At 36.2% G+C, this 26,034-nt stretch overlaps 1 protein-coding gene across 2 annotated transcripts; it reads right to left on the reverse strand.

Annotated features, from left to right (window-relative positions):
• Positions 1 to 5,420: 5,420 nt before the first annotated feature.
• On the reverse strand, positions 5,421 to 24,548 carry LOC145728230 (uncharacterized). 2 transcript variants are annotated; one of them, XM_081978302.1, is made up of 20 exons: positions 24,208 to 24,527; positions 16,824 to 16,949; positions 16,670 to 16,771; positions 16,500 to 16,613; positions 16,333 to 16,443; positions 16,095 to 16,274; positions 15,574 to 16,038; positions 15,360 to 15,521; positions 15,252 to 15,305; positions 15,154 to 15,192; positions 14,962 to 15,100; positions 13,942 to 14,910; positions 13,751 to 13,885; positions 13,479 to 13,696; positions 13,320 to 13,428; positions 13,110 to 13,268; positions 7,110 to 7,295; positions 6,108 to 6,264; positions 5,786 to 6,048; positions 5,421 to 5,734 (listed from the first exon to the last, which is right to left on the reverse strand). In XM_081978302.1, exons 2-20 carry the CDS (start codon positions 16,939 to 16,941, stop codon positions 5,461 to 5,463), a joined length of 3,954 nt encoding a protein of 1,317 aa, XP_081834428.1. In that variant the 5' UTR covers positions 16,942 to 16,949; positions 24,208 to 24,527; the 3' UTR covers positions 5,421 to 5,460. The 2 variants fall into 2 exon arrangements, with proteins under 2 accessions (XP_081834428.1, XP_081834427.1); XM_081978301.1 differs by having other exon boundaries at positions 5,421 to 6,048; positions 24,208 to 24,548.
• Between the last annotated feature and the right edge of the window lie 1,486 nt (positions 24,549 to 26,034).

Here is a 26,034-nt window from a genome sequence, read left to right on the forward strand (position 1 = left end):
TTGACTGACGTTTGGCGTTGTTGTGACTTATGACTGTTTTGACAGTTTAGGTTAGTTTAACATTAACGACAGACGACAGACAAACCGATTGTATTCGTTTTATCGTATCGTGGTTAGAGTGCTGCTCCGGATGAGTTTGCGCTCAGTTTTGTTTTTCATTAATTAGTTTTTGGAAATTTCATCAATCTCTCTAATGAGCTCTTCTGCTCTAGCCTCAACGAACTTTATTTGTTGGTATAACAGTAGATTTCGGGGTTAAAAAGAAAAGTCAATTAAACATTAACAAAATACAAAATTCCAATTTATTTTTTGCAAGGAATATGTATTTTGATCCGTTTTAACCAATTAAATAATTTTATATCTGGTCTGCTATTTTATTGGTTGCATTTAAAAGAACAAAAAACAATTGATAAACATTAAATAAAAAAATGCAACCGATTAATTTGTTTTTGATTATTTATTTTAGTGTATTTCAGATTCAATATAAAATAATAGAGTAATAAAGTAATTTTCAATTAATCATTCATGTTGTTTTTTCATCTAAATCGCTCTGGGATAGAAGATTTTCTGAAGTATATTACGGTTGCTAATCCTTTTTATGCTTATGAATGCAGCCTTTTGAAAACCACACTTTGAATTCGATAATGTGAACGTATGGTGCTCTAAGTATGGTGTTTCTGTCCTGTTTTAACCTTAAAAACACATTTACAAAAACGGAAAGTAAAAACGTCTAGAGAGAGTATTTTTCCCAAACGATCAAAGTTGTTGAGAACGGTATCCCGCAAAGTTGTGCTTGCTTTGAACAGTAATTAATAAAATACTGTCAAATTATGAAAACTGCACAATGAAGCAGCTATTAATTTTAAACTGTAGAGCTAACGTTCCTTTAAATTGGCGTTTAAAAGTAACTTATCTATATAAAACGTTTTAAAGCGGCTATTTAAATTTATATCAACCCTTCAGGCCTAAACCTCAAGGCAGAGGTTTTTTCCTCGTTGAAAGTCCCTCAACGATCAGTTCCTATTATTTACATGAGACAGCGTTTTATCCGAAAGAAATCGACGAGTTCGGCGAAACAAAATGGGCGATTTGTCAGAACACCGCATACAAATCTGCGAGAGGCGCGAAACTGACATCGAGGACACTTTGACTGAGTCTCACAGCCAAGACACGAATGTGTGGTCGGGCAGCTCCAATTAATCTTTTTTCCTCAAAACTTTAATCACTGTCCCTTTCTTTAATTGGGTCGTTTTGTGTCGTCCTTAGAACACGTTACAATCCCTTTTTTAATTCGGTCAGAAAACACCAAAGTGTATTAAATCGTCTAAGCATAAATTTATAGTACAATGCCAGTTATAGAATTTACTAAATATAAAGTGTATCTAGCTAGAATACAGTTAATTATACAACTTAGTTCAGCTCGAAAACATAGAAGAGTTTCTCATCTAATTGACTGTTGAAGTTCCTGATGGAATAATTGCGCGTATTATAATAGAGACATTTTTGATTACAACTACTCAGTGCTTTTTTAGTGCTCAGTGGTTTATGGTTTAGTTACAACCTTAAAGAAGGGGTAGTAAAAAACATGTTTTTTCGGCAAGTCGTTTTTGATCCGTAAAATTTTCTATTAAACATAAATTAAAAGACGCGCCAGCCTTCCAGCAGCTTTAGATTAAAGTTTGACAAAGCCTGTGCTGGGAAAGTGGGCCTTATCTGGGCCTCCGCTGTCTATCGTGGCCGTAAAGCGCCTGAGTTATTGTTTCTGCGTGTCACGGACTTGATATACGGGCCATCAAAAGGGGGGCCAAAGCGTCTCCCCCCCGAATGATATATGCTTCATTAAACGGAACGGTCCGCGTGAATCGTTTCTTTCTCCGCCACTAACATTTTGCGGTATTCAGATTATCTTCTATTATTTACTCGTTTTTGGGGGGTTTTCTTTCGTATTCCAACCAAGTTACGACAGTGGTAGATACTACCAGTTTCAAAGCAAAGCGATCCGATTACCGATCTGATACTGTGTTATACCTCAGCTGATTTTGTCCTTTAGGCAGATGATACAACCATAATTAGAAAGGCTGAAAATATTGATTCTTTGAATGGTTACCTAAGTGAGTTTCAAACTATTGTCACCGACTGGTTTGTGGCCAACCAGTTGAGCATGAATGATGCAAAGAATGAGTCTTGGAGTTAAAATTAACTCAAAACTCTCATGGAAACCATATCTGGCTGATGTATGCAGCAGTGTATGGCATCAGGTGTTTTTGCTTTGCGGACACTTGCTTCCACAATCTCAAAAGAAGCAGTTTTGATGGTTTATTTTGCTTGTGTACTCTCTAAAATGTATTATGCGATTCCAGCCTGGGTACATGCGGCTGATATTGTGAGAGTGTGCCCTGCAAAGGAGGGCTATTAGAATCCTCAGTAATATTGGTTACAGATAAAACTGACGATTTTATTTTTCAAAATTGAATATTTTGACGTTATATTTATTATTCATTTATCAATGTCTCATACATGTTAAAAATTATGAAAATTCCTACAGCACACACGAAAGCATCCATTACCATCATACGAGAACCAAAGATGAGATTCACCCAAATCCACCTCTTTTCCAACCTGCATGATAATACCATCATAACTGGCATCAGATTCACCCTGACCATTCATTCTGATGCAGTAAATGAAGAAAATTTATATAATTAAAAAAATTATATATTTGAATAAAAACCTATTTTAGGGATGACAAGTTATTTTACCGGTAAATAACTAAACCTATCTAACTTACTTTCTACCTAAAAAAACCTGCCTCTAAATATATGATAATACAATTGTTTTTATTAGCAAATTACAAACTACTTACACCTAATACTCTTCGCCAAAACAGTCCATAACACCCCGTCAGTTGACCAAACTTCAAACTTTTCCGCTGAGATGGATGCTCTGCTAACTGCAGAGGGCTGCTCCTCGATAACAGCCCGGAGGCCTCCTTAGTTACAAATTCCACCCTCTTCAAAATCGGCTTCACTGAACAACGTGCAATAATTTTGGTACAGGAGCTGATAGCACTGTGATATTACTCCCAGTAACAGGGCCTGGTAGCACTTGATATTACTCCCAGTAACTGGGGCTGGTAGCACTTACTATTACTCCCAGTAACTGAGGCTGGTAGCACTTGATATTACTCCCAGTAACTGAGGCTGGTAGCACTTGATATTACTCCCAGTAACTCCGGATTCGGAAGGAAATAGCTTTCTAAGATCTCCTGATCTTCAATACTGTGTTTTTCCTCGAACTTTTAGAAAATTGACTTTCCAGCTCTCATTAAAAATCTCTCTTAACAATCAACAACCAAAAACAAAAAAAACTTTTATCCCACCTTCTACCTCCACGTACCACCTTTTTTCACCTCCTTTAAAGTGTATGAAGTAATACTATTATACTAATGACTACATATACAACCCTACTAAAATTAACTATAATGGAAAACACTTGACATCCCCAAAAAAGTTTATATTTTCTATTAAAAAAAAATTTTCTTGAAAAATGGTTATTTTCAAGACAGTGCGTAAACCTTTTGTTGTAAGCACGAATAAATTTTGATTGTTTGTTATACTAGAAAAGGATTATGGGTTGATAGACACACCAGATGGTAGATCTGTTAGGTAGATGGAATGGTAGTGGAAAATGACTACATTAAACCGTCCAATGGTGAAGCGAGAATTAAAAAACCAACCCAGACAGCAAACTTAAACTTAATCAATTTGATTATCGTACCATCGAACATTATTTCCTCCACAATACCGGTATTATAAATCAGCTAGCGCATCTTAATCTTATACCCAAAATTTAGTCATAACACTCCTTCACCCAAAATCTCATCCATCTGGCAACGGGGGGCCATCTTGCTCGCCACATAAATATCCGGCCCGCTGGGATGTCCGAGCCCCATTCGTCGATTGTTATTCCAGCGTTCACTTGTTCTGTCAATCATTCGCTCCACGGCCTACCTTTTATTCGTGACTAGTACTAATGTGCTCATATGTTACCGCATAACAAAATGGCGGATAAAAAGTCAAGGCACGTTTCTGTTAATAATCGAACACCATCATCAGAAGTTGTGAAATTAGTTTTATTTCAAGAGAGCAACTATTGAGATTTATTTGGAATTTATTGGCTGCATAGGAATTCAGTAAGATTTGCAATGTGTCTTTTAGCAATCATTAAAATTAATAGGTTGTCCAGTTCATATATGCGGTATCCTGCTACCCAGGTAAAAGACACCGAAGCTGACGGTCTGGCGACTAGGACCGTTCACAAAGACAATAAATTAACGATTCATGACGTCTGATTAATGTCAAAGAAATAAATAATGTTAAATCTTTAGAACTGCTACATTAATAATCTGACGTGGAATATTATTACACTAAATTATTAACATTCTTCGGGAAGACCGTCACATTAAATAAGCGAGTATATTCCTTTGATGGGATTTTATTGGTTTCCATCTGTTCTTTTTTTTGGCATGTCGTTCCGTTTTATGTCATGTTGTGTAGCTAATACATCCCTAGACTTATATAACAAATTCTTAATAAAATGGCAATCAGTCGAACATCGCCCATCAGTTGTTAGACTCGTATCGGATCGGCCCTGATTTATCTGCGACTGTAAATTTAATTACCCGTCAGCTGAAAATTATGGACGCGCCCCTGCACGGTGTTCGCTAATCAAAAAAATCAATCAGCATTGATGAGAAACGGAGAACGAAACGAACAAACGAAGTAGACCGCTATTTATGGCGAATGATTGCGGGTTGCGATGATTTAGGGGCTCGGGACGCCATCTTGAGATCGGTTGATGGATGGCAGACTGACACGCCACCTGACGGACGACCACAATTTATGGGTTTCATTTTCTTTTCAATACTACTCGCGGTCTTCGTCGATAATTTTAATGAGATACGTTACAAGTATATATGGCGGCAAAGACTTATTGTGTAGCATTAAGGACGTGCGGTCGATGTATCTAGATAATTGTTTTTATCGCATTAAGCCACTATCCTAAGATAATTTTAATAGAACGTGTCAACTCAGTTTAACAAACAATTTAATGAAAATCTTCCTAAAATGGGTATATTTATCAAACCATTATTATTTGTTTGTCGGTTTATACAATGAGGAGTCGTACATGATGGTGACAGGAAATATTTACATCACTATCAATAGAAAAGACAACTTAAAACAAGAATTTCCTAGAAACTGTATTAAGAGAAAAGCTGGAAGTTTTTTTGGTAGCAATGGAACTGCAGCATTGTAGCCAATCTGTTCAAAAATCCGCCAATCAACCAACTCCATTTGCTAATATACTATAAAAGCACAAAAAGCAATGTACCTGAAAGAATTACTATTCTGGACAAAGAAAATCGTCATGCAATTTATTTATTCAACTTTGGCAAAAATTTTAAAAATGTTCCTCAAACAATTCATCGTCTTCTCCACTCTGGAAAGGTACCAGAGCACCAGACTCTTCCACGTCGTATCGTCCTATCAAATTCCAAGTGTCGGCACCGGCACCAATTTCCACATTAACCTGATCATCTTTAGGAATTATAAACATGGGCAACATTTGATCCAGCGTTTGATCCGTGCTGGCCAATTCAGAGGGCTGGACTAACTGTGTAACTACCGGATCCTTGTTGGAATTCAACTTTTGTTCAGTTTTGGTTGTGAGGATGCTAAAAATGCAAATGTAAAACAAGAAACAAAATTCTATGCTTGCTTCGTACGTCTCGTTGGCTTCCGGAAGATCATCTAAGTTGTCCACATCAATTAAGCAGGTGCTATCTTCTTGAGCTTCGTAAATCCCGGCAATGTATGTGGTTGGGTCTTTACCGTTACCAAATTCTTCTTCATGGTGCACAATTAGGTGATTCCTGAATTCTTTAGCATGGTTGGTATGATAGTTTTTGGCCGGTTTACAGAATCTGCATTCGTATACTGATTTTCCTGGGTGTTTTGTTGTGGAAAGGATATGTCGACGTAGGTTTTCCTGTAATGTTGACCAGATTTGATAACTAATTACTAATTGAAACTCAGTCAGCTACAAACCATATTGTTGCAATTATAAGCACAATACGGACACTTGAATGGTTTAGCCCCAGTGTGAATTCTCACATGTCTTCTTAAATGTGCGGCTGTCTTGCAAGTAAAGAAACAGATGCTGCATCCGTACCGTTTGTTATCGTCCTCGTGGTTGGTCATGTGCCTGGAATGAGTTACCATTTTAGACCTGGAGAAGCCGAGCCGACCCTGGTTAATTTCTCTTTTAAGCAATCCCTAACGAGTACAGATTTCCTTATAAAAAGTGTAAATTCCGATAAAGTCCGAACTATTCGTTCGCGAACGTGACAATAAAGTCCAGTCTTGACGCGGAGACAAGACCGGGCAGGAGATTTCGTCTCCGATAACCGTCTAATTACACGGCCCAGACTCACCGAACGTCAATTAATTCGAACGTATCCGCCCGAACAAGTGTTGCCCGCCTAATTTATACCCTGGGACCGAACTATATGTGTACTACTCCTAAGATTTATATGGAAATTTGTGTCTAAAATGCTAAAATGTAACCAATATTACTGCGCACCGTTACAGAAGCGCATCCTTACGTTAAAAGTTAACAACTTTCCTCCAAGAGCAAACACTCCTTGATTGGCTAGTATCACGAATCTGGTTTAAAGAGTATCTTCAACAAGGTTTTGGTATAGGGTTGTTCCATGTTTGTTCAGTCTAATTACTTTTTAAATTCTATAGTATTTAACTTACGTTAGATTAGTTCATAATTCATCACGAAGAATTTAGTAAACGTGTCCATCATATACAACTTTCAAATTGTGGACGATGGATGACAAAGTTGTTGAGAGATATTTGGTTCCGTTTCCATTTTTGCTTGCTGACTTCATGGTCAATATTTGAAGATAAATTGAATATTCGTAATGTAATCGAAATTTGATGAGATTTCGTAACCCGGTGAAATTTCGCGTTTCTCAGAGAAATTATCGATTGATCACCGATTCAATGAAGTAAAGTATTACGTTAAAAATTACTACTTACACCTTCAGTTGTTTTTTGGTCTTTCCTTTATACGAACATAAATCACAGGCAAAGTTCTTCTCCGAGCTATGAGTTTTGAAGTGTTCATGAAGCTCACTCATTTTTCTGGCTATGAAGAAACATCCCACTTCTGGACATCTGCACAGTTTGCCTCCGTGGGTGAGCATGTGTTGTTGGAGAGTGAATCTGGAATTATGAAATTTTGCAGAAAGTACAAAAACACCACAGCTGCTGTGCAGTACATTTAGTTGAGTGAAAAAAGGTAACTATACTAATTTTAGCTTTTAAACATGTAGGAAAGATGACATATGTTTCTTCTTCTTCTTATCGCACCATCTCGTTTCCAAGGTTGGCGATTCAAATGGCAATTGTAGCTTTCGTAACTGTAGGACGGAAGACTTCAAGGATAAGCGGTCAAAACCTCTCCTCAGATTTTTTAGCCATGAGTTCTGAAGTCTTTCCACTGATTTTTTACCGTGTACTTGACAAGGTATTTAAAGAGTAATTTATATTATACTTTTCTCTGTTTGCAGGTTCATTGTCCAGATTTCACATCCATAGAGCAAGACAGAGAAAACGTAACATCTGACCATTCGAGTTCTGAGCTCTAGACTGATCGTTGATCGATCTTTGATAACATTTTTTTTTCAGGTTACATTAGCTGTTGGTGTTAGCTCCTAGATATTTCCAGACATATGCTTAGCTAAACCAGATTTCGTCAATGTTTTAAAAACTCAGTTTTTGGAACCTTATATTGGGAAGCATGCCTATCAGAAATGGATCATTGACAGGTCGGAATAAACCCGTCTCATTTTTTATCGGTGCTGATCATTCATCATGGACCATTTCAAGATCCGTTCGCGGAATTTACAATTTAGACCCCTACGGCACGGTGCCGGCCAATAAATCGCATTTTCGCCGGGCCGACTGAAAAACTGAGATTGGCATCGCTGTTCGCGAGATGGCGCGCCCATCATGGTACTGCAGGTGTGGTACGGAGGACGTACCCAGGGCGATTGATGGTCCATTGTTGGAATACCGTCGTAACGGTTCGGATGGGCTGGAATTTCGAAAGGCGAAGACTTATTGGTCGATAGGGGGACAGATATTTATATGCTTTTATCGATCGGTGAAGCCCTTTTCGTTTTTAATTAAAGCGATGTTCATCAACGTTTGATACCTCCTCTTCCCTCACTATCCACCACTGTTTGGGGTTAGAGCGAAATAAAAAAAACTGCTCTTTACTACCAGAAAGAGCGAGTCTAATAAAAATACAAAGGTAGTAATATCAGTCCGCAATTCAGCAATTTGAAATCCATTTCGTTTTAGGAGAGTCGTTTCGCTAGTCAGGGGACATGTTTAACCTGTAATATATAGCGTGGTGTTAACAATTAGTGCCTAAAAAGTGTTGTTTGTGGGCCAGTCGGTGAAGTGGTGCAGCGGTAAAGGGACATAAATCGGACAGTGAGCATTTGCGCCGTTATTTACGGCTCATATTTCGTCGTAAACGGCGAGTAATTAGAGGAGTGCGGTCAGGTGAAATATTGGGGTCGAAAAGTACTTGGAGAGCGCGTTTCTGTCTTAAAATGCCATAGATTTAAAACGATAATTAACGGTTTAATATTAAATAGTCTAATGCACGATTTAGCAGAGACTGCTATAGTACAAAGTATTGTATCTCATACAAAACAACTGTGAACAATTTAATAATCTGAAATAAGGAATTTAATTAAAAAATATTGTTAATTACTTAGGCTTAGGATCTACTAGATATATAGGGGACTTTTAGCAGGCGAGTTCTAAGCTACTTAATCATAAGCACAATATCATTCTTGACTAAATTTATAGCCCTTTTAGCACATATTCAGCTTTTGTCCAAAAGGTATTAAAATAATTTAAAGCCGCTTTGCCTGCATTGTTTTTGGATATCGAACGTGAGTTACGCCATCCTCAAATAATATATTATAACGGTAAAAGGGACTAGATAGTGGTCACTTCCCAAATTTTCCCATTTTCTATAATTTCTGCTACATTTCTAGTTAAACTAAAATGCCCCCAAACGCGTTGTCAACGGCTGGACTTGCCAATTCTAGTGCATTGCAGGTGTAATAACTTTCAATAACTTCAATATTTATAACTACATAAATTTTGGAATTTTGCGTGTTTTGTGACGTTTCATTAAGTCTTTCGCTCATAAATCAGTTAAATTTATATTATCACAGGGGTTTTCTCGGCGGAGTAGCGGTTTTAACTTTTTTGTTTAATTTTTAACCACTCTCAGCGGTCAGGCAATCAAAAAATGTTTGAATGTCCCAATGTGAAGCCAACTGTACAAAACAGTGAAGAGATTACTGAACATGAATCAGTCGTTCCGGAGTTCAAGCTGCCAGAAAGACTACCAGATAATTTTCTTTTATGGGCGTTATCCTCAAAAATTGGACGAGCAGAGCTTAATAAATCTGTCTTTCGTATATTGTATGGCCCTTATTTATGTAGACGAATCAAACGTTACCATCAAGGGCATCAATCGCGAGGTCGGAGAGCCGTGACTGTGGCCCTGCTGCTTCAATAATTCTTCGTTTATGACAGGGGATTAAAAGAGTTTTTACAGGGTGGGTTGCCTGGAATAGATAACTCTGACTTATGAGACGTTCCAGCAGTGATTTACTGTTTATTATACACACACCCATCAACCAAATCTTTTAAATTATGAGCCGGTAAGATATTTTTCCTAAAATAGTAGTAAATTATACATTACATTACACAAAGCCAAACAGTTCACGTTCATTCATATAGGATATGTGACAAAAGTCTGCATGCCATCTTTTTGAATCCCGAGCCCTGTATATTTTTTGAAAATTTTTTGCCACGTTGCCAAGGTAGTTAGAAAAATTAAATTTTCTGAAGACGAAAACAGGATGCATTTTACTGTGCTATTGCAAATCTATAACAGTGACAAATCTGACAACAATCTATGTCAGTAGTAAGAGTTTAGAGTTTAAATACCAGTACTAACAACATACGTAATTAAACACGCCGATTTCTTATTTACGTAGGACAACGTAGTTTTTACTGCATTTTACGAATAAAGCAATCAGCTACGACACAGAAGAAGAGCAATATTAGTCAATAGAGTTCTCACTTATAATTTACATGTACTTAGAACTATTTTCTTAATCAAATAGATTTGAAAATAGGCAAATAAACGGACGATTCTAACCTAATTTTGTCCTACATTTTCTGTAAAACAAAATAGGTTAGGTTTATGTAATTTTTCGTTTACTTTTTACTAGTGAAAAATATGAAAATGCAAATTCGCGACAGTAGAGTCAAAAGAGAGTGTTTTTTTTTGTTAAAGCTAATTTATTATGATTATGATTATATTTATTATTATATACTTGGAAAACAAATTATACATACAACAAGAAAATTGAGGTATTATGATGGTAGATTATGCATGGTATCTTCATCAATACGTACCCAACCGAATAAGATAAAAATAACGCTACAAATAAACAGTAAGAAAAAGAAAGATAGAAGAATAACAAACCTGAAAAATCGGCATTAAAAAAACTTGTCAAGTAACTAATATACTAATTATGCAGCAAATGTTACTTACAAATTTTGACTTAATTAATTTAGACTAAAATATGTTGGAAACAATTATTCTAGGAATCAACCCTCTTTGGATCATTTTATTTTAAAAGCGATTATATTGGGACAAATTATTTTGGGAAAAAATGATGGCACTCTTTGCTTTAAATGTAAAACACCGGACACTAAAATTTCATTTCATTTCATCTTCAACTAAATTGGTGCTAATCCTAGAAACCTAAATTTGAACATATCGGAAATTATTTAAAATTTGTGTTAATATATGATATGACATCGTTTAGCAACTCTGGAATTGTGTAAGGGTAGCACCAACAACACGTTCATAAATTTGGAAAGGCAACCGCCGGCCCATCTGGCGGCAAATATCTTAAGCACACATTAGCCCAGTGGCGGCATCTATATATCACTCGTCGGGTCCGGTAACTTAAATACGAAAACCGGGAATTATGAGATAATGCGCTGAGCAAATGTCTGTTTAGGTCTCTTCCCTCCATCTCGTTCTCAAAGTACCCCCGCAGTTTATGATATAAATTAGGAAAGTTTTCCATGTAGGGACAGAGTCGCCTTAAGATTACACAACGTATTTACGAAAGGGGTTTTACTAACGTTTGTGAATGTAAATTGAAAGTATAGAAAAACGCATTAATTTTAGAGTTTGATTGTAAGAGTATTTTATTAATGGCAGAATAGCAAAAGTAAGACAAACCTTTATAAAATTGTCAAAACTTTTCTAAAAGGCACAATTTAAACTTAAACATCAATTCTCGACACTCTTCTACGAACTAGAGTCATGGACATTGACAGAGGCAATTCTGAAGATCTTATGGGTGGACAAAGTGTCTATAATGAGTCTGTACTGGGAAGAATGAACAACGGAAGGAAAATGATAATCACTATAAAAAGAAGAAAACTTGAACATATGGGCCTTATTATGCGAACAACAAATACCAGCTCGTTAATAAGCTATGGCAAGAGAGAACCCGGAAAGCAAACTTAAGAACATGGTTTTCGCGCGGGTTTTCCAATACAACCATTGAATTATAAACCAATAAGCACTTGAAAAAGAAAATAAAGAAGAACAACCAAAAGAAAAGAAAAAAACAAACAAAAGGTTTGTTGATTCTATGAAGAAATTAGAAGATGCAGATGAAACAGAGAACTGAAACAAAATCAACTCATTAGTTACATGTCCTAAAGTTGCGATCAACACATAAACTGCTTATGTAGTTAACAAATCTTATCTGATATTTAAAAAAACTTATATTGCAACCGTGTTTTTTTCTGGTTGAAAATTCCACGTGAATTTTCTGCTGAAAATTCAATTCCGCCAGAAACAGCGAAAACAGTCCCTATTTCGCGAGCTCACCTCACCTGCAGTAATAACGCGCCAAGCGAATTTATTGTAAATGAAACAGTATCTAAAGGCTATTTATATCTGTTATTATATTTCTTTCTCATTAGGGATATATCTTAGTTAGAGGCCACCATCTCTCGAGCTGAAATGGGAATTTTTCAGTCGGCATATCTTTAACATCTTGTTTTGTTGCGGATGCGTGGCCATTGTAGTTCTGCTTTTAATAACTTTTAATAAACGATCGTGATTTATTTCGCCATCGTAATATTGTTCTAGGTATTGATGGTTAATGTTCTGATTTATCGGCTTCTTCCTGCTTCGATTAAATTGCCAATTGGAATCATAGAATGGGCACCGCATTTAATGCAGTTTTGCTTGGAAAAATATCGCAGCGAATTACGTCTTATCGCACACGTTGCAAATGTATCAATAAAAAAAACTGCCATTTAATGTCAATTTAAAACTTGTAATATATTATGGCAATCGGCTGGACGTATCATAAATCTGAGCATTTTATTACCGAGCCACCAAGTTAATATGCGAATGCACTTAAGGGCACTGACTCATACAAAGATAAGCCGCGTTACATTATCTGTAAACGTGTATCCACCTCTCACCTGACACATCAAAACTAATGTTTCTTTAATCATTCGTCCTCATAAACGAAAATAATCCGAAAAGTATTCGAAGACTTTCATCGAATCGACCAATGAAACTTGATGAGATCATAAACAAGAAGCTTTATGGGTTGGTCATCCTTGAAAAAATACAATTCAACGTCACTAATAACTGTCTCTTGGAAATTTGGTCATTATCGTAAATTTATCGATTCTTTTCAATGTGTGTGGACGGGTTTACCACTTTTGACTGGGTTAGTTTCCATTACTGACCATTTTATTGAAATGTTTAGTTCTTCTCATTAAAATCATTTTTACCTTTACTCCCATTTTACGCCTACATTATTATTGTGTTCAGTGTTTAAACTTAATAAATGTCATTATATTATACGTTTAGACAAATAAACATCTTACTTGCGATTAAAACCAGCTCCGCATGTTGAACACAAAAACGACTTCCCATCTTTAGACTCTTTCCTTGCAATGGATCGTTTGCGCTCATGGCTTTTCTCGTGATAGAGCAGATTGTTTTTCCTGGCAAAGCTGGCGTTGCAAGTTTTACAAACAAACGGTCTGGAAATAAAAATATCAATAAAAAGATTCAAAAATATCTAACAAACTCACCTTTCTCCAGTATGAAATCTCAAATGCGCTTGTAAAGAATATTTTGAAAAAAACTTCTCACATACAGGACATTTGTATTTTGCAACAGATTTCATCTTTTTCTTGTGGTCTACAACAAAAATTCAATTACCTTTAGTTTATTAGGTATGAAATTTTTACCTTCTTCTTCAATCGAATCAGTTATTAAAGCTTCACCGTGCAATGCAACGTGAAACCACAGTTCTGATAGCGAGTCCGAAGAAAAACAGCACTGCAAACACTTATGAGGTTTACGAGGATCATCTTCGGATTCGTTTTCCGGAAATTTACAAGATTTATTTTTTAAATGATTTCCTAATTCTTGAGATATTATGAAGTTTTTCCCACAGTACGGACATCTAAAGAAATAGTTCTATCAGCAAATGCACTTTCATTCATTCTTGGTTTGCTACCTAATTTTGTGTTCTGGATGTTTACACTTTAAGTGTTCTTTTAAAAGCAGAAAGTTGTTAAAGCTCTCCTTGCAATACTCGCATGTTCTTCTAAGGCTACCACCTTCAGGAAGCTTTTTCTCCAAAGTAGCATATCTATACAACAACCACAATATTTACACACAAACTGATAATATTGATATCATATTTACCTATGTGGCATGCTTCTTCGATGCGTTTCAGCTTCCCATGAACTTTTAAAATTAAGATTACATATCCCACAGAAAAAGTACCCTTGAGAGTGTTTTTTTCGTAAATGTCTCTGTAATGACAGTGCTTTACCAAAAGTCTTGTGACATTCTTTACAAGTATAGTCATCTTCGTTATAGATGTTAACATTGGAATGATCATGGCCGGATTTTCTACAATGATTCAATAGTTGAATATTTAACCCAAAAGTCGCTTTGCAAGATAAGCAACTTATTTCACTGATTTTCTTTATATTAATAGGCACAGATCGATTAATAACAGAAACCACTTCCAAATGTTCAAAGGAACTTAAATGCTGCAGCATATCTATGGATTTGTCAGTACGGTGCTTGCAAAAGGCACAGAAGTAATATCCTGAATAGTTTTGATCATTCTGTTGATGAAATTGGGACTTCCAATGATCCAGAAATTGCTCATGAGTGTTGCAGTAAAACTTGCAGACACTGCACTGAAAAGGACTTTCCAGGATTACACTAAAAATATTCTCTAAAACAAGCTGTTTGGACTCTTCAGAGTTGATATTGCCTTTACGACAGTGATAGTGGGAAATTAAATGCTTCCCCATTAAAAGTTTGTTCACTTTGGATCTACAAACAATGCAAGTCTCAAAAACTTTTCTCCTATTGCGTTTCTTTTTATCTGTCTGGGGTTGTAAAATTTGTTTTGTGGACAGAGGCTTTTGATTAAGAAACTCATTTTCTTCAATTTTAACAACAACAGGTTCCAACAAATTTTCAGAATTTGAAGGGTCTAGTTTAATTTTCTTTACTAATACACCTTCATCAAATTCCCCTTCAGATTTGAATCTTTTAAAATGAAGTTCTGACTTAAGGTGTCTTTCATAAACTATTTTTGAAGCAAGTTTTCTGTTGCATGGCCCGCACCAATATTGGAGAGTATCAGAACATTTTCTGAAAAACACAGCATGGATAAAAATGTCAGTAACACCAATTTTGTACTACCTGGAAGAAGGATTTTCTATTAGTTTGTATTGACTGCTATTTGTAACATGTGCAGTAGCAGTTTTAGATTTGGATTTAACAGGTTTTGTAGTTGTGCGTTTAGCACCTACCAATTTTGATGCAGAAGATTGGGTTTTTCCTGGAATGGTTTATTTAACTTATAATAATTTTCTAATAAGGGAATAGTTTTACCTTTTAATCTTGCAGACTGGGTTTTTGAAGCTATTTTTCCTAAAATGATGGAAAAGATGTGAAACAGTTATGACACTTTTAAGTTCGTAAGAGTTTACCTTTCACAGCAGTTTTATGAGTTAAGGTTTCTTTTTCCTTCATTTTCATTTTGCCTGAAGATTCCAAGAATATGCATGAACAGATTAGAAATAATTAAAAAAGTTTACCTTTAATAGAGTTTGGCGGTAATCGCTCTACTTCAGTTTTTGCAGCTTTCAATTTTATATGTCCTGGTTCAGGAGACCCACTTTTACTTGAAATAGGCTGAGACTCATCTCCAGAAGGTTTCCACTTTCCTTTAGGATTTCCAGAATTGCTTTTACCTCCTTCTGTTATGTGTACAATGTTAATACAAATCAAGGCAAGAAAATACAGATTTACCTGCGGGGTACAAACTACTATAGATTTCAGTAGGTTTCCATTTCCCTTTCGTGTGGCTTGGAGGTGGAACTTTACCGCTTGTGGACGGTTGCATGTCATCTTCCACAGGTCTCCATTTTCCTTTAGTATGGCCTGGAGGAGGGTATTTTCCTCCTGAGGGTGTTTGCGTCTCATATTCACCAGGTCTCCATTTTCCTTTGGTGTATCCGGGAGGGGGATTTTTACCACCAGTTGATGAACTATTTTCATCTTCACCGGGTCTCCATTTTCCTCTAGTGTGTCCAGGAGGTGGATATTTTCCTCCTGTATGAAGAGGGTCGTCTTCGACAGGTCTCCATTTACCCTTGGTATGACCTGGTGGGGGGTATTTGCCTCCGACGTGCGGTTGTCCGTCATCTTCTTGTGGTTTCCATTTGCCCTTCGTGTATGAAGGAGATGGTGGTCTTTTTGGCTTCCATTTACCACCTGATATCAAAAATATGTATTTGTTGTAAATTATTTGTGTTTAGTTGTGGTACTACCAGTAAAACTTGCAGGTGGAACGTTCCATTCCCGTTCACCAGTTCGACTTCCCCATTGAACTGGTGAGCTGGGTTTCCATTTACCACCTGTAAAATTTCTAGGTGGGGCGTAATCTTCTTCTGACGATTCATCATCTTCGTAGTCATACTCTTCAGAATCTTCATCTGAGTCATCATAAACTATTCCAGAAAAACAAACAGTTAGATGATTAAAACAAGAGTAACACATATGACTGACCAATTCTAGGTGGGGATTGGGTGCCTTCTTTTCTGCGTTCTAGATTGGCTACAGCAGTGATAAGTTTAGATTGGTTGTCACCTGATCCCAAGTCCTTAATTTGATTTCCACCTAAGTGATGTGTTTGTTAAATTATTTTGTTTATTTCGATGTGATGAAGTTCCAACCTATCCAAACGTTTTTTCCAGATTTTGATTGTTGTTCCTGTCCGTCTTTGCCGGAAGTGGCTTGAATAGCAGCAGTGATTTTGCTTCTAGTTAAGATTCCACTGAAGTTCTTCCCTATATTTTGGTAATGTTACTAATAGATGATATATGTATGAGAAATGATGGAATACCTGAAGTTGACTGCTCTGGTTTTTTGGAGCTACTCCGTAATTCCAGCGATGAGAAAAAATCATCCGCTTTAAGACTTATCTCTTTAGAGTGAGGTAGTGTATCTGGAAAATGATGAGTTAGAAAATTCATTTTTTTTGTCACATATTTTCATACCTTGTTTCACTAGGGTTTTACCACAGTCAGTTTTTCGATGGTTTACGTAATTTTCCAAGCCTAATACTGTGCCATGGCATTTTAAACAAAAATGTGTATCTTCCTCGTATTCTATCATTACTTAAGCTGAAACAAGTATTGAAACCGTATTGATCAATAAATCGATGAAAAGAAAAAATAACTCAACCCGTTAATCGGATACATTCGCGTCAAAAGTTTTGATGTAAGCATTGCGTGACTAGGCGTGATATCTTCAGAGAATTAACTTTTAGACAATGACCATAACTTTCCAAAGCGTGGGATATATGAATTGGCGAGTACCTTCTCTTCAGATAGCAGATAAATCATTGATTAATTGAATTCCACAAAGAGAACGGTAGTAACATAAAATTTAAAAGAATGTCTTTCCATCAAGTTACTATTTTAACCATATATCAAACGATCTTCACTTTTCGCAAACCATCTTCTATCAATAAACCCTAAGGGACCGACCAAACATAAAAGATATTTGAAAATTTACAGCCCTTTATCTGTGCTATCAACGAAATTTATGATGGCATCCCCAACGCTAACTCTACCTTAAACCTCTCGTTGTCCACTCATCGGTTGTTATCAGAAAGGATGCAAAAGCGTTGCCCTTGGCCCTTTCTGATTTAGTACGGTAGCATATGACATTCCAAAGTATTTGTACTGATCAAATATTGTAAGGTGTTAATGACTGATTTGAAATTTTATTAAAACTTACTACTACCGCTTACAAGACCTCCGGATTAGATCAATAAAAAGAGTTTTCACGTTTTGTTCTCTCACATTTTGATGTTTCACATTAGGATGCTAATTTACATCCACAATTAACGTCAAGGCGTAAAAGCAAAGCCTGCATTAAGAAAATTATCATATAATACTCGAAGAAAGAGCCGCCTAAAGAGGGTGAAATTGGTGTCACCATCACCACTAATAGACTCGAGTGTAACAGTTAAATCGTCGTGGAAAGGGGGTACATGAACTTAAGAGGCATTTATCGGAGGGTAAAACAACAAGGGGTGAGACAATAGACAATGTTACATAAAATCCAGTGTAACACTTTGTTTTTTTTTTGCGAGAGTTCAATTTTATGTTCTAAATTGAATGATTCCTAATGATTATCATGATCAGGCATGTAACTTTCTTATATGTATTCTGTAGGGTTACTATATGAAGGAAAATGATAAAGGAAACCAAAGAGAGATTTAAAAGAAAGGGGAAAAAGACGAGCCGCCCCTGCGCGGTTTTCTGTCCAAGCAGGCCCATTAAGATGCGTAATAGTCGGCCGCGTAAGACAGGGCGCGCAGAAAAGCATCGATTAAACATAACAACGACGGGAGACATACTCTGTATCGTAACACGGGGATGTTGGAGAAGAATACGATTTTAGTAAGGGGTCTTGTTCACTTTTTTTTAACAATTACCCCAAGAAAAAGTTATTTTAGCTTTATAAGAACAGAGATACAAAAGTGCAGCAAATTTCTAGGCATCATAATTTCTTTGACAACTACACTTTTAACACGATTTCAATTTGAATCAGGATCATACACACAAAATAAGAACGCATTCAAAACTGTTTGATTAAAATTCACTTTAGTATTGCCTCTGAAAATGCTAGAATCAAACAGAAGAAAAGGTTACTGATGGCTTTGATCCAAGATGCTACCTAAATGCCACTTCAAGAAATATTGGAACGTATTTTCATATTTTCCAATGGAACTATTACTAAAAATTACTCATGCAACTGAATAACAAAAAATACGAACGTAAAATAGAATCGAGACATCAACTTTTTCCTGCAGAACTTGAATGCCACTTATTGAACCAGTTTATATGGTTTTTATTGGAAGCTCATATAGCAAGATATAAAATTTAATGACACGCAAAGCAGCCCTTTTATTTATTTAACTGTAAACAGTATAGACTGTTTACGAGGGCAATACAAATGTTCCGATCGATGTAAGATGGCTATTATCAGACCGTCACCCCTTCTGACTGATCCACCACAAGCTTGTAAATTCATTATCACTTCTATCTGGTTTTGTCGTCGATTTTTGGTAATTTTAAGTAAAAGTCGACTAGCAGTTTGAAACATGAACCAAAAACGGTAGAACATTATCTGTCAAGTAGGCTCAAAAAAAGAGGAAATATCAGATATTAATTTATAAGGCAACGGCGCATAAATATCAATTTTTTAATTAAACTTAAGCGTGATTTACAGCAACAGCAACATCGCGCCGTTCTTTAATCAACTCCGAACCGTCTGTGCTTTACCGTTGCAGTTCGCTGTTTTACCGACTGTGCGAGTCCGTTAATTCGTGCAGATTGATTTACGTCACCGCCGCCATTCCTCACCATCCCATAAAATCAAGATATATCGCTCGAACCAGCCGGGATTATGGAAAATTTACCTTTTGCCGCGGTCACATAACTTTACATTTTCAATTTACATCATGCTTCGTGTTCTCTTTCTATATACGGGTTACACCTTGGTTCACTCGCGATTGATTCCACTTCCTAACGTATTTCATACCAAAGGTTCAGTAAGGCTTATTACAATCGAATCATTCAATATATTTATGACACCCAATACAACAGAGAATTGCTTCGATTCTATAATAGATCCAAAAGGTTAGAGGAGTTACGTGAGATTAACTATTTATTGGAAAACTGTCTTAAAATTTCTTTGTATCTGGTACAATTGTCAGAAGGTTTCTGGCAATGCGAAATAATATCAACTCTCTCAATCTAAATGTAAGAAAATCACACTCTGAACTTAAATCTTCAAAATGACCCTGCATAGGACCGTTAAACATCTATACTCTCTCTACAGTAACTTGTAGTAACCGAATTATACAAAACTACTCACGGAGTGGCTGAAATCTGAATTTGTTATCCTCCCCAAATGCCTAATGCTACGAAGTGAGTTTTGAACAGTAAGCTTGATGAGCCATCTACTAAAGATATTCACGAAGATAATTCACAGTAGAATATTAGACTATGTAAAGAACAGATATCTGAGACTCCATTTGGCTTTAGAAGGGCTGTAGGAACTAGAGAGGCTCTTTTTTTGATACAGGTGCTGTTTAATCAAGTGCGGCATACGCAAATGATGGAAGTTCTGCCAAAAGCTGGCCTGGATGGGACCTCAAAATCATCAGAAATCTTTACTGGAATCAGATGGCTTGTGTCAGGGTAGGCAGAGAGACAATAGAGGAGATACAACGATTACGAGATGTAAGGGATGCATACTATGTCCTGTAATTTTCAATCTGTTCCTGATGGAATACATCTTCAGAAAAGCTCTGCAAGGTATTGAAGAGAAATCCTGCTAAATGGAGAACGATTGAACATAAGAATGATACCGTTTTTTATGAAGACAACCTAGTTTACTTACACTCCTAATGGACAGTGTTATACATCATATAGTCGACAATATAATCTAGAAATGAACAGCAACAAGTTCATGATAATCAGTATAAACCAAATCCTTTTTTATTGGGTCGAATCGTGGATGCCTACGAAGCCCTCTTCCAACAAATACCTTGGACCAATACAGAACTGCTGAGAAGGATGGGAAAGAAAAAAGAAATCCTGAATACTGTTAAGACTAGAAAGTTACAATATTTGGGACATGTAATGTTTAATGAGAGCCGATAGTCCTTTTGCAGAAGATCCTCCAAGGCAAGGTATTCGGAGGTAGAAGAGTGGGCAGAAGGAGAGTATCGCGGTTGAAAAATGTAAGAACGTGGTATAACCAATCAAGCACTCAGCTATTCCGCGCTTCAAACAAAGTTCGAATAGCCAACATCCGGAACGGATAGGCACTCTAAGAAGAAGAAGAAATGGATTATTCGTCTTATAATTTAAAACAGACGAAAAAGAAAACGGACAATCCATCTTCTTGACAAAGGAAGATCATAGTTATCATCTTCTCAAGAACTTCTAAATTTTAAGTCTCTAAGTGGCAATACCTGGAAAAAACATCATCTGAATGATTTTCCTTATAAAAATAATTTAACTGCTTTTTGACATTCTATGGAACATTCTTGGTAAGTGCAGCAAGACACTGATGAATCGAGCCGCAGATTGTTAAACTCTCAAGTTCCATTAGGTTATATGATCGGTCTAGCTACCGGTCACAAATACGTCGATGTAACATAAGTGGATGTGAGTGAAATTCCTTAATATCAATTCCCATGCATATGAAATCTATGAAAACCAAGTGGCCGTACCGGCTCAGCCACTGCCGTGTCGTATCGGTGATTTACGGCAGACAAGCTACCTTTGTGCCCGTCAAGTCCGTCCGGGTCGACAGTACTGGGTCTTGAATTTTATGTGATTTTTATGGTAATTTTTAATTTAACCATGGTCGTAGATGATCAAATATTGCTGGTTAATGTCCCATCAATCTTTATTAAAGATGTTACACACTTAAATTATATGGATCAACCTAATAGGTGTTTGGTATGCACTCAGAGATAGTTTTAACAACAATATGATACAACCGCGAAAATTAGACGAACGGCACTGGTTAAAAGTTGATATGTGATTTTGGAATCCGTGTTCGGAGTTCTTCTCTCTTTTTGTTGTTTTGATGCGATTTATTGTGAGATTTGAAGTATTTATTACGGATTTCTCATTGTAACTCAACATAATGGAAACAGAGCCAAGGATACGTAACATAAAGATGAATATTTATTGTGGAATTACGTTGATGAATATAATTAAACAGTCGGGTTTATTTTTCTCTACGTTATTTATCGTTACACTGGACGGATGAGAGCCGAATTTATTTAGAGGGGAAACCTACTAATTAAAAGTATCGATGGTGAGGCGGCAACGTCTTTAATTTTCATTCTTTTTCTCACATTACATTCTGTAGACGCTTGGAGGGTACGTCAATAAATATAGTATTAATTAAGGGGAAATTTAATGACTGATCTGAAACAGGGTATAATCTCAGTGATCCCAAAAAACTTACAAAATGATGGTGTAGATTGTATAACTAACGTTTTCTACATTACAAAAAGTGGTAAGAAAGAAACAAAAATATTTTTCTTTCTATATCATAATTACAATGATGAATGGCTTGGTGGCAAGAAAAGCAGTTACATCACAGATATATTTCCAGTGTCCGCTCAATCATCCTCAATTAGCCAGGTCGGTAAGTTCTTGATAATTACCTTACCGAACTGAGAGTATTACTGGACAAACCATGTTGTCGGATTGTTCGATCTTATCCTGGGGATCTCTGAAATTTACTTTTTTGCTTGTTTATAACTTGATGATTGTTGACTTGTAATGTTATGCGCAGTCTTTACTAATTTATTGTAGTTAGTTTTTGGTAATAGCGTAAAAATATCTAGATTTTTTTTAGAAGAGGAGATTTGGCAATATACTGTGGGCATCTCTAGGAACAGCCTTGCTTGACGAGCTAAAGTAATGGATCCATCATCCCTGCGGACAGAAGGGCCGTAACATCTCGTTCGAATTAGCGGATTAGTAGGCCAGTTTGTCATCCCAACTTAGCCGCAATAATTGATTTATAGTCGTCGGCAATTATCTTTGTTTCGGCTTTTCCAAGGTAAAGGAAAGCTCGATCGAAAACATGTGTCAGTGTTTCCGTCACGTGTACCGGCCCATTATGAGCGAAAAAGCTCTCCTAATTTGCGATGCGCCTTCATAAAAATCCCGGCAGCCGTATTTTCGTAAAACGCGGCAGCTGTCATATCCATATCCATAAACCATTCCGGCTTGACTAGAAAAGAAAGGCAAAGCGTCGTGGAGACTAAATTACGCGGGTTGGATTATGTTCGGTTCCTGTCCATAAGTCATATTAAGACTACACAAAACTCGCCATAAATCTGTCAAATGCGAGGAGGGCGATGGCAGCCAGCCATCATGCTGGGTATCTATACGGCGTTGCCATGTTTCAACCAACATTCTTGCCATCACATACGTTTAATTCATAAAGTAACTGAATTCACCATTTTTATACAAAAACATCTCTTGCGTTGACCAAAAAAATTTACTGGTAACCACTAAAATTCTTCTGTGACTCTAAATCAGTATTAACGCAATCTGAAGAGAAACAGTTAAGAACAGTTACAAAAAATAAACAAAACAGCAAAAGAAAAATTTAATTAAACTGCCCAATAATTCACGAGCGAAAAAATCCATTTAATTGGCTACCGAACGTATCATACGAGGACCACCACAATTGTAAACCTTCAATAAATCGGTCTTTATGCGCAGAGGACACCTAGAATACATAAAACTTCTTGGTTGGTGGCATTTATATGTGCAAATACGTGGCCGCAATCAGGTTTTAATCTTGGCTTGTTTTGGTTGTAAGTCACCGTGAGCTAGCCTTAAGCTACCTCTAATTAATACGTGTAAACGCTGCTTACTCTTGACTCGGAAAATGATTAAGTTATTTGTATGGTGGAGAAATCGTAATTGGTACTTGAGTTCTTCGAAACGGTTTTAATGCTCTGTTTGTTCATACTTTTGTACTCCTATCCACTACAGAAGATATATGATCCTCAACTCACATGTAGTGTTTTCGAAGCTCCAATAAAAAACTAACTTTTTCTATCTTGACTTATTTAATAAAATAATAATTTTTCTTAGGAGTATCAATAAGTTGACCAGCCCTGTATAGTGCAACAACTTTTCTTACCAGAAACTAAATGCATCAAGTATATTTTCCTTACCTATCCTTATAAATGCATACTAAACGTAAAATTGTATTATAACTACTTACTACGAAATAAAAATAGGTTTTTACTTACCACAATCACTATTTTAGCAGCAATTTACATTTCTGACAAATCATTTGTTATTTTACAAATGACATACAAAACTGTTATTTTGTCTCACAATCAAAGCAAATTTCCAAACATATGCAACGTTACTACACAAAATCAAAAATGCACGAAAGTTATATAATCTTAGGTTTCCAATGATTTAGGTATTAACCGCCTCTAATTGACTTATTACTGTCGACAGGTTAAACGTAATGACATAATATACGTAATTATTATATTGTTGAAATATTTAAACGTAGGGTTCCAAAACCAGTCCTGTTATGTTACTCACTACGTTGTCAAACTATAAAGATTCCTGTCTATATCAACATAGTCAGATTTTTTAACAAACTTTACTAATGAGTTAGTTTGACCTTTTAATGTGCCCCGGTATACAAACTGGTTGTATGAAAACTACGGCACGCCGACGCCAAGCTTTGAGGTTAGTTTTGTAGCTGGTAAACACGTCGACTTTTCCCGCTTTAATCCAGCTTTATCGTTAAAAATTGTACTGAAATTGTATTGTAGCCTAAAAAGAACTTACTTACCGTTACACTATCGTTAGTATGGACACTGGATGTTACGCATTTTACAAAAATATAATCAAAATTCCACACACAAACACAATCGACTCGTCATCGAGCAGGCGGTCACATGAACTGGGTGAAAGTAATGGATTGGTTAGGTGCGCGCGCTACAAAATAGTGCTGTTGTGTACCAGGGTGATCTAGATAGTTTTTTGTATAGACAGTCTAAATATTTACCTCTATTCGTTCTGAGAGTTAGTTACTTTTCACGTGAAAACTATATTTGTCAATGTGACAAACTTTGTTACTTATAAAATTTTGGTTAGGTTATTGTTGTAAGTAGTACTGCACAACATATCTAAAAAGTGAAAATCTATTGCATTTTTAATTTGCAGCTTCATAAATAGGAATTTCACATTATTCGAATATTTGACGACAAACCTTGAATGTTAGCTTTTTAGTGCACTTGGCAAAAATATGTTGGCAAACAACCCCAAAGGAAGCTGTAATAAAGTATTGTGACCGAATTTTTAAAGCCATTCTTCACTTTTGGAGTTAGCAACGAATACTAGATATTCTATAATCAGATCATCGCGCATCGATTGAGTCCTACATTTTTTTATAAATAATTTTAAGAAATTGTAGCCGGAAATATAAGTTTATCTTGTCACCATCAGAAGAATTAATATAGGTATATATCATATTATTTTACTATTATAAATTGATGTTTAAAAACTCATATTTTACCGTAAGATATTTTTTCTCAAAAGTCACAAAATGTTACGTATAGATTTTCATATTTTCTTAAGTGTCATTTTAATATCCTTTAAAGAACGAAATAACCTAGTTTCAGAAAATTTAAAAATCAGTTGTTGTTTAATTTTCAGCCTTTTTCTAATGTTTATAGTAATTGCCATAATGTACCTACAATGCGAATTTATAAAATAAACCAGAACGTTTCTTTGAATATATGGAATCCATATTAGCAAGAATGTCCTGCAGCCTATGTAGAGCTCGAATCAGATGAGAAAAGGCCACCGCATCATCAATGACGCAGTTTTTAAAACTATTTCTTTCTCCTTCTACAGTTGCCGTCGCATTAGATATAATCAGAGGCGTCCTATTAAAATATTCCCGAAAATATATTGTTAAGCGGTCAAAAAGCCACTTGGCAACGTAGTACGGTTTTTACTTGGACACAATTAAAACAGATGCGGCAGCGGCCAGGGACATTTGGACCTTTTTATATGCTTTTACTAGCCGGCACTCTAAACGGTGTTGCCAAGTTTAAAAAAATGTAGTGGCGGACAGGGAGACTTAGGGGGTTAGGTTAGGTTCCGTTTTAGTCTGGTGTTTTGGTTGTATTGTTGATGGTCGCAGTTGAAGTTCACATAGTGTTATGAATAAAAAACGTTATTTTGTCAAAATGTCTTTCAAAAAGGTTGGAAAGAAAGGTGTTATCATATACAGCCAAGGCCGTGAAATCGTCAGTAACGTCTTACAATTTACGAAGAAAGAAGCAGAAGGAGTTTCCATTCCTTTGAAAAACTTGTTGTCTTTTATTTTCTTTATTAAAAACGACGAAAATGTTTCATTTTACTGATAAAATAATAGCACGCCACTGACTGGCTGCAACAACTTGGAAAGTAACGAGAGCAGCAATATTTAAAGCGAGACGTACAGAGATCGTGACATCATCGTTTGATGACGCCTGTGGCCTTTTCTTAGATGATTCGAGCTCTAGCCTGTGTAAATATTGCTCTGACAGTAAGTTTTCTGTTGCATTTTTTGAACAATTTACCATCTCAACACAGTCTTCCGCTGTTTTTTTAAATTTTCTGTGCAATT

This window comes from Ips typographus, linkage group LG4 (genome assembly GCF_016097725.1).
Source record: "Ips typographus isolate SLU linkage group LG4, UJ_Ityp_2.0, whole genome shotgun sequence".
NCBI classification, from domain to species: Eukaryota; Metazoa; Arthropoda; class Insecta; order Coleoptera; family Curculionidae; genus Ips; species Ips typographus.

Bases quoted from the DNA above. Each gene is read 5' to 3' on its own strand.
- LOC145728230 (XM_081978301.1), bottom strand. From the start codon at position 16,941: ATGATAGAATACGAGGAAGATACACATTTTTGTTTAAAATGCCATGGC. The intron at 16,039-16,094 runs GTAGTACCACAA...TTTTGATATCAG, and splicing joins TCCACCTGCAAGTTTTACTG to GTGGTAAATGGAAGCCAAAA. The intron at 6,049-6,107 runs GTTTGTAGCTGA...TCAACATTACAG, and splicing joins CTTATAATTGCAACAATATG to GAAAACCTACGTCGACATAT.